Source organism: Drosophila suzukii, chromosome 2R (genome assembly GCF_043229965.1).
Source record: "Drosophila suzukii chromosome 2R, CBGP_Dsuzu_IsoJpt1.0, whole genome shotgun sequence".
Classification (NCBI taxonomy): Eukaryota; Metazoa; Arthropoda; class Insecta; order Diptera; family Drosophilidae; genus Drosophila; species Drosophila suzukii.
In genome coordinates, this window is record NC_092081.1 from 20,035,150 (window position 1) to 20,044,133 (window position 8,984).

At 45.5% G+C, this 8,984-nt stretch overlaps 2 protein-coding genes across 2 annotated transcripts; both read left to right on the plus strand.

Annotated features, from left to right (window-relative positions):
* Positions 1-94: 94 nt before the first annotated feature.
* On the plus strand, positions 95-7,537 carry Ptp52F (Protein tyrosine phosphatase 52F). Its single transcript, XM_017075150.4, has 18 exons — positions 95-251; positions 1,765-1,919; positions 2,043-2,178; positions 2,238-2,350; positions 2,405-2,920; positions 2,981-3,133; positions 3,192-3,479; positions 3,536-3,846; positions 3,958-4,126; positions 4,184-4,306; positions 4,369-4,686; positions 4,921-5,262; positions 5,320-5,938; positions 5,998-6,197; positions 6,252-6,322; positions 6,381-6,515; positions 6,572-6,946; positions 7,012-7,537. Exons 2-18 carry the CDS (start codon positions 1,790-1,792, stop codon positions 7,336-7,338), a joined length of 4,326 nt encoding a protein of 1,441 aa, XP_016930639.2. The 5' UTR covers positions 95-251; positions 1,765-1,789; the 3' UTR covers positions 7,339-7,537.
* A 150-nt stretch (positions 7,538-7,687) lies between these two features.
* LOC108009563 (splicing factor YJU2) lies at positions 7,688-8,946 on the plus strand. The gene is made up of 3 exons (XM_017074026.4): positions 7,688-7,826; positions 7,881-8,449; positions 8,510-8,946. Exons 1-3 carry the CDS (start codon positions 7,803-7,805, stop codon positions 8,892-8,894), a joined length of 978 nt encoding a protein of 325 aa, XP_016929515.2. The 5' UTR covers positions 7,688-7,802; the 3' UTR covers positions 8,895-8,946.
* Positions 8,947-8,984: the final 38 nt, after the last annotated feature.

An 8,984-nucleotide genomic window follows, 5' to 3' on the forward strand; every position in this document is an offset into this window, starting at 1 on the left:
TTGTAACTCAACTGAGTTTGTTGTTATCTTACTCACACACTCGCGATGGGAGTAAACTTTCCTTATCAATGCCCTCTCAGCGCCAGAATAACCAGCAATCAGCTCAGTGTTTGAGAAACTCTCAGAGGAAACGGTTATAGTAACTAGTATTCGGGCGATACTTTCGTTCTAAGTAGTGCTAGTGCCCAAAAATATTCGCGGTGTCGCGCTCCCCGTAAAAAGCTACAATAAAAGCCCACAATTTGTCACCTGTGAGTGCAAGTGTTTCCAGCCATATCAGAGCCTTTCATTGTGCAAATTGCCAAATAATGTAAATCATTGCCAAATTTAGGCACTCGAAGTGTTATCAGTGATCGATTTAATCGGCCATTTGTACGCATTACACCCCCAACCAAGATAACCAATAGGTTGGATCGCTAGATCGCTAGATCGATCGTATCGGAACCGTATATTCCGATGCCGTTTTGCAACGGAAGCTAAATCCGAACAAGCAGATCCTCCATATATAGCGTTCTGAAAGCGAAATCGAATTTATGACCCATCCATATGCTTTTTGTTGTTATCTGACCGACACTGATTATATGCCGATGATAAAGGCAGCTTGTTCGTGTGTAACCGTTAAATGGTTATTATTGGCTTATTTGGTGTTTGGAAAGCCCGGAGTAATAGCAATGTGATTTGTTTGCCCAGAACCGGGCAAATTGTCTCCATTCCCCAGACTCTGTTTCTGATAACGACTGTGTTTCATTAATAAGTATCGAAAGTGTCATTTTATTTGCTTTAAAGAGCTGTCTTCGCCTGCTTCCGTAGCGCTAACAACTGAAATTAGTAATTAGTGCTGCCAATTTCGAGGTATCCGTTCGATTAGGCCCTCGGTGACGCACTCGCATGTCGGCTATATAGTTATGTCTATAGATACAGATACTCCCCATTCCCGACATAAGCGAATGCGTGATGGGATTGCAAACAGAGCCTTGATTAATTGCATGCGAATTCGAATCAGTCGTTAATTTCTGCAAGTATTATTGGGTTGTCCAACAAGCCAGATTATTATCAGTGTCTATATCTGCTGGCCACCTCTCCAGCCTGTGAAGTGCCTCGATAAGACTCTCGGGATCCGAAAAAATTGCGCCTGACATTGGACACAGTTTTATACCTCTATATTTCTTCACGTATTCCCGCTTAAATTTAAAAACATGACTTTCTTGAGTGTAAGATTCTCGAGATCCGAAAAAATGGCGCTGACATTGGTGTTTTACTACTATATTTCTCCACGAATTCCCGCTAAAATTTTATAACATGACTCCCTTGAGTGTAAGCCCCCGACTTTCAGATAGCTCCCTGTAGTATCTCGTCCCGTTTATTGTTTACATTTTCCAATTACTTGTGGAATTTCTGAAATAACCATAAATCGCTCAAGGGCAAGTGTGATTCAAAAATGTACGAGAGATTGTATAAAATACTTATTCGTTCCTTCATTTGTTGCGCTGGTCAGCAACTCGGGGATCCAGAATCATCGCTTCCCACACATTTTCGAGATTTTCGAAAGTACTGTTTACGAATCACCTTTCGTTTGCGCACGTACAGTGAACTCTTATTTATTTGTTTATGCACAAATTAAAAGTGTATAATCCAACTGATTTGCAATTGGGCGAGGTTATTGCTTCGCGGAAAATCCCAGAAACAACCGGTTGTATTAGCTCCTCAGCGATCACCATTAATTATAATTATTAAAATTTAATAACGCATTACTCACTGGAACAGCAACTGAAGCAATGAGGCCCTAAAGATGAACACCAAATATTGGAAGCCATTGTTTAAGGTTTACGGGTTGATCCTCACCCTATGGATACCCTGGGTTCAAGGACAAACCGATCCTTCGCCGGTTCCATTGATTGGGAGCGAAGAACTAGCCGATAGTAAGTATTCTCTTCCAGTTTTTAAGTTCCACTCTATAATATCTTATCTTCATTTTGTTCAATACCATATCCTGTTCTAAGGATTACATATGTTAATACTAATACCAATACTATTATTTTTAGAGGTCGAGGTTTCTGTGGTTCCTGCGGTGTATACACTCAGTTTTAGCATCCCAGATGAGACGGACTATGCCATCGAGGGAGTCACATGTCGGAATGGATCCGGAACAGAGACCAAAGCCAACGAGGCTAACGTGGTGTAAGCTTATTCAGCTCTAGAGTTTAGTGAGATTCCTTTATTAAATCTGTAATTCGTAGCGAAAACCTTAATCCTTGCACCTTCTACTCCTGCGTGGTTTCATTCCGGTCAAATGTCGTTGGAAACCACCCACCTTCAGACCAAACGGTCTATGCCTATACCGAATATAAACGTGAGTTCATATAGTACTTTAAAAAATATAATCCAAATTTATGGATTACCGCAGAGCCCAGGACCACAATGACCGCTGTGGTGGCCACTGCGAATACCATCAAAGTGACCTGGCAGACTACCGATCGCGCTTGTGTGGAGTCCTTTGAAATTACGGCCAAGACATCGGAAAACTCCAAATCCGCAATGCAGCTAAGCGATAAGAATTCGCAAACTTTTTACGAACTAAGTGCCTGTGTGACGCACACGGTGACCCTGGCCACCCGTAATAACGCCAGCATCGTGGTGGATACGGATTCCACCGAAGTGGACACCCAATACGCTGAGCCCGGTGATCTAGCCATAAATGTAACAAACTATGCCAGTGGGATTACGATAATCTCGTGGGGAGATCCCACCGAGAAGAACTGCATCAGCAACTATGTCTTCAAGTGGAGGCGGGACGATTGCGGAAAGGATCAAAACCTGGATACTACCACCACGGAAGAACCCAGCACTGAGACTACAAACGATATGGATTACATCACTGCCACCACAATGGACACCACTCCAGATGACCCCGACATTGAGGGTATGTGTTGAAAGCACTTAAAAGATTATTAACTTTTTTAAAAAACATATAATCTTTTAGTTGTATGCGATTGGAGCGACGCCTCAGCTGATGGCAAGCTAAGGGAATTTCTCTTAGCCGATCTTCAAGGATGTGAGCCCTATACCTTTCAAGTATTTATCAACGAAAACAAAACGGCCAAGGCTTCAACACAGTTTACTTCGGCTGAAAACAGTGGGTATTTAGGATTATTAAACTAAATAATCACTTATCCTATATGATAATTCCCCAGTGGCCAGTGCCATTTATGAACCCAACTTTACTGCGGAGTCTACTCAGTTACGATGGACTTGGTCGGCTCCCCAAAATCATCCCAGATGTGTGGCTAACTACAGTGTAAAATTAACAGGACCCACTCAGCGCTCAGAAAACCAAACATTTGAGTTAGTTACAGAGCAGAGGTATGCTACCTTTAAGGACCTTGATCCATGTGGGATATACATAGTGGAGATTGTGCCCATCCAGGTGAATGGAAGCTTGGGAGCTAAGTACCAGGAAAAGAGCACCGTTGGCGAGGATCGTAAGTGAATCCGAACCCATTTTTAACTGATAACTAATCCCAATCTGTTCTTGTAGAGCCCACGCAGATCTTAGAACCCGAGGTGGATCCCGCCGCTTTTTCTGTGGTGATAAGCTGGAAAATCCCCGCCTACGCTGATCTCTGCATCGATGGCTACCGCCTGTCTGGCTGGATGGATGACGACAAGCTTGTCGAGGTCGAGGCGCTAAGCACTACTACCCAGAACACGACCGTGACCTTCGACAAGAATCTTCTGGCCTGTCAGGTCTACATAATCCAGATCATCCCCTATACCATAGGAAGTCTCGACGGGCAACTAAGAAAGGTCGAGGTGGAGACCATGGCAGCTGTAGTCGATAGCTCCAAGGTAAGATATATTTAGTTCCAATAGTTAGTTCTATGGAGTATTTTAATCAGGACTACTTATATGTGTATATGTTAACTTACCTATCTAACTCCAAACTTTTCCCAAATAAAGGTGAAGCTGGAAATGAAGACAGCTGGCTCCGAATTCATAGAGTTAACCGCCTTCAATGCAGACTATAACAACACTTGTGAGACTATTTATGCCCTTTTTAGCTGCAATGCCACCACCACAGTGCGATATCCATATGCGGAGAGATATGTACAGGGACACAGCAAGCAAGGTGGGTATCCAGGTTATAAACCCCCTTAGTAATACTCTAATCCCATATTATTCTCAGGCTTCAATGCCAGTCTCGAACCACTTTCTCCATACACCACCTACGTCTGCAGGGTGGTACTATACAACATTGCCGGACCTATGGAACCGCTGAGTTTGGCTGGTCTGCAGACCTCTACATACTGTAAGTAATGTCGGAAGATTTGGGATCAACGTAAGAAAGCCTTTTTCTGATATTTTTTGCAGTTCCCGAGCAGCCGGAGAACGTTGAGCTGGAAAAGGCCAGCGATAGCAGCCTGGTGTTTGGCTGGCATCAACCCACCTACACAAACGGACCCATTAAGTACTACCAGACCTTCCTGATGCGCCACGAGGCCAGCTACTTTGTTCCCGAGGACTGTACCGAGGTTGTCCAGGACACGAAGTCGGAGACCAAGGGCGAGCCAAATGTCAACTTTACGGGTCTGGCTCCAGCGGTGCGATATATGATGCAGGTTGCGGCGCAGAACGATTTCGGAATGGGCATGTATACGAACCCCGTAGTTGGAATCACCTTGCCTGCAGGTGAGGAACATTAGTAACATTAACTATTAAAAAAAACATAGATCAATGTTAATCTGTATATATTCTTTCTATAGTATAAGCTTATGCTAAGAACCTATTTTATCCCAAGTGATCTTAACGATCTCCAAAACTAGACAACTTTTTTATGTGTAATATTACTTAAGACTTATTCTAGGAAAGTTATTTTATTGCTTTTTGGTATAACAATTAAATACCTACATTTCGAACTATTAGTATCCGAGATCGTAACCGAGCTGACCGTAACGCCTGAGGGTCCCGACAAGAACAACACCGAGTACGGCGCCAACGTGACAATCACCTGGAAGGCGCCCTGCAAGTCCAATGGCGACATCGAGTACTTCCAACTGGGCTTCAAGGGTACGAGGGACCAGTTCGCCACCGTCGAGTTCCAGCGCAAGGTGGAACTGGATCTGGGGAACCCACAGGGTCGGATTAGCTACACGGAGACGGAGATGCAGCCGCAATATGACTACACGGTGCAGGTGGCTGTAAAGAACAGGAACGTGGAACGACTTAGTGGCAGCGTGGTGGGCACATGGCAATCCCCGGCGGGATGTAAGTATTTCAGGATACGGATTAGGGATCCCCCAACTTATTTGTCCCCTTTTTCAGTACCCACTGTTCCCAGTGAAGAACTGATAAAGCAAATGCGTGCCAATGTGGAGGAGACCACCAATCCAACAAAGACGGCTATAGTGCGACTCCCAGCAGACATTATGACATCCGATTCGGGGGACATCAAGTACGTGGCGCTAATGCTCTCGCGGAAGAGCTGTGCTGGAATTCCAGACCTGGAGTACGATACAACGGGCGACAACTGGCCCCAGGTATTATCTTACCAGGAAGCAGGAGCTGATGGCACCGGAGACTGCAGCCTGCAGTACCAAACCACGGAGGAGCGTTGGCAACCGGTGCCCGTCCAACGCCAGGGAAGGATTGTTGAGCTGAACTCCACGTTAACGTCCAATGAGGAAATAGTTTTCACTATTGGACTGGACAAGTGTTCGGAGACCACGAAAAGATTCTGCAATGGACCACTGCTGCCCGATACGGATTATAATGTGGTGGTTAGACTCTTCACCGCATCTGGTTATAGCGATGCTGCCGTACTGAATTTCAAGACCAAAGCGGCCATCAAGGTGACCCTAATCCTGGTCAGCGTTTGCAGCTGCCTGCTGGTGGCCTTCGTCCTGGGTTTGGCGGTCCTCTGGGTGCGAAAGCGGTTAGCCTGGTAGGTTTTCTGGTTGGAAATCCTGTAGAGAAATCTTATAACTCTCTTTTGACTCCCAGGAAACGCGACTCTGGTCAGGGCATTGAGGATCCCTTTGGCAATGTGATTGCCAAGAACTTTGCCATCTTCTATGCGGAGGTGGCCAAGCCGGAGAAACTGGCTAGGGAGTTCAAGGAGATCACCGTGGTGGCCCTGGAGCTCAGCTATTCCGCCTCCGAGTTGGGTTGCCACAAGAATCGCTATGCGGATATATATCCATGTGAGTCTCTATGAAACTTAAGAAAGCCTTATTTATAGATCCTTTTTTGAATAGATGACAAGAATCGTGTGATCTTGGACATAGATGCTGAGGGATCGGACTACATCAATGCCTCTTTTATAGATGTAAGTTGTGGGACTGGGCCTCTGGAAAGTTATTTCTTATATCCTACCTATTTCACAGGGTCACACACGGAAGAAGGAGTACATAGCCACCCAGGGACCAAAACCAGAGAGTGTGATGGACTTTTGGCGCATGATCCTGCAGTACAATGTGCGGGTTATCGTTCAGGTTACCCAGTTTCGCGAGGGCAATACGGTAAGCTTACATAGAATCCCCTTTAAATTTTTTTTAAACTAGATTTTCTTGCATAGATCAAATGCCATGAGTACTTTCCCTATAACATGCGTGGGTTGACAGTGACGGTAAAGTCCAAGGAGACCTTAGAGCTGTACGATCGAACCGAATTGACAGTTGTGCATGATAAGTACGGGTTGAAGGAGAAGGTGGTCCACTTTTACTTCAAAAAGTGGCCCGATCACGGTTGTCCCGAGGACCCCATGCATTTGATCACCCTCGTCAAGAAGGTGAAGGCGGAACGGCGGCCCAGTTACTCGCCCATTGTCGTCCATTGCAGTGCGGGAGTGGGCAGGACGGGCACCTTTATAGGTCTGGATCTGATCATGCAGCGTTTGAAGAGCGAATCGAAAATCAATATATTCGAGACAGTCAAGAAACTGCGTTTTCAGGTGGGCTTATTTATTTATCTAGTTACTCAGTAATATCTTTATTTTAAATGCTCTTTACCTTTCAGCGCATGAAAATGGTCCAGACGCAGCAGCAGTACACATTCCTCTATGCCTGCACCTATGAGCTGGTAAAGCACAAGATTCCTCGAGCGGCTTTGAAAATGGAGGGACGTCCCAAGTCCGTGACCATACCGCCCATTTCCACTCCCAAAAAGGTGAGCTTCCCGGATGTGGATGTCGGCAGTGGTGACAATGCGTTCGTGGCATCTGCTCCAATGGCCGATCTGGAGAATGGTGTGCCCACCCTGCAGCTTCCGGCCCGATATAATGGATTGCGGAAAAATAGTCCACCAGAAGGAAAGGAGGAACCAACTACGAGCAGCAATATGTGAGAGTGAGGCATTTATACCAACCAGCCCAACTCATCAGCAATAATAGCCAAAGAAAATGTGTCTAAACTTGAAAATTGTATTTATAAAACTGTTTTTGTACATACTATAAATGTTATTTATAAAGAAGATCTTGTATAACCGTTACATCAGTTTTGTGTGTATTTGTTAAAATAATTTGTTATTATTTTCACCATCTAAATGTGCAATTTTTAAAATGAAATAAAGTATTAAACAAAATAGACTATTGTAAAATAACTCTTAAATAATTGTATTCTTTTGAATTCAAATTTGGCGGTACATTCAAACTTGAAAACAGTTAAAGCGAGACAACTGTATAGCAGCAGCACCAGCTGAAAGAACACGTTTTACAACACTTCTTAGATTTCTAGTGTTGTAAAACCAGTAATTTGGACAATAGTAAATAATTTTATTTATTTCGGTAAAAAAAATTTGTACGCTGCAGAATGTCCGAGCGCAAAGTTCTAAACGTAAGTAAACAATGATTAAAACTGGAACCCACCACCTAACCACATCCCTTGCAGAAATACTACCCCCCGGACTTCGATCCCTCGAAGATTCCGCGCATGAAATTGGCCAAAAACCGCCAATACACAGTGAGATTGATGGCTCCATTCAATATGCGCTGCAAAACCTGCGGCGAGTACATCTACAAGGGCAAGAAGTTCAACGCCCGCAAGGAGGACGTGGACAACGAGACCTACCTGGGCATTAGGATCTATCGGTTCTATATCAAGTGCACCCGCTGCCTGCAGGAAATCTCCTTCAAGACGGATCCGCAGAACACGGACTACGAGATCGAGGCGGGGGCCACCCGAAACTTCATGGCCCTCAAGCTGGCCGAGGAGCAGGCACGCCGGGAAGAGCAGGAGCTGCGCGAAGAGGAGGCCAACAATCCCATGAAGCTGCTCGAGAATCGCACCCAGCAGTCGCGCAACGAGATCGAGATGATCGAAAGCCTGGAAGAGTTGCGAGACCTGAACCGGCGCCAGCAGACGGTGGACTACACCACGCTGCTGCAGCAGTACAACACGGTGGAGACGGAAAGGGAACGCCTAGAACGGGAGGAGCGCGAGGACGAGGAGTTTATTAAGTGGGTTTTTACTGAATTCCCTGTAAGGGATACTCCCTTAACCTCAGTTCTTTCTTTTAGATCCGTCAACTTTAAGAACAAAGCCGAAGGAGGCTCTCGTGTTGTGGCTGAGGAAATCATTGAGGAAGTTAAGGAGGAGCCGGTGGATCTGCTGCCAGCACCACCACCACCCAAACAGGCCAAGTCCAGCACGCTGACTGTTTCCGCCACCTCGTCCAGCAAAGTAGCATCCTCACAGCCGCTGGTTAAAAGGAAGACACCCTTGGTATTGGTCAAACCAAAGGCAGCCACAGTAGCTACTCCCACCGAATCCAAACCAACAGCCACGTCGGCCTCAGCATTACCTGCACCCGTGGAAACTAAAGCTCCCAATCCGCCAGCCGCCGCTCCTGCTGGTCTTTCGCTCTTAGCTGCCTACAGCGATAGCTCCGAGGATTCCAACTGACCAAGCATTTACCTGACGCATTTAACAAATAAAGAAATAAATATTGATCCAACGCCACTAGTAAAAGTCTTTCACCTCCCACAAAATGTA

Bases quoted from the DNA above. Each gene is read 5' to 3' on its own strand.
- Ptp52F (XM_017075150.4), top strand. From the start codon at position 1,790: ATGAACACCAAATATTGGAAGCCATTGTTTAAGGTTTACGGGTTGATC. The intron at 4,127-4,183 runs GTGGGTATCCAG...TATTATTCTCAG, and splicing joins ACAGGGACACAGCAAGCAAG to GCTTCAATGCCAGTCTCGAA. The intron at 6,947-7,011 runs GTGGGCTTATTT...TTTACCTTTCAG, and splicing joins TCAAGAAACTGCGTTTTCAG to CGCATGAAAATGGTCCAGAC.
- LOC108009563 (XM_017074026.4), top strand. From the start codon at position 7,803: ATGTCCGAGCGCAAAGTTCTAAAC. The intron at 7,827-7,880 runs GTAAGTAAACAA...CATCCCTTGCAG, and splicing joins CCGAGCGCAAAGTTCTAAAC to AAATACTACCCCCCGGACTT. The intron at 8,450-8,509 runs GTGGGTTTTTAC...TCTTTCTTTTAG, and splicing joins GAGGACGAGGAGTTTATTAA to ATCCGTCAACTTTAAGAACA.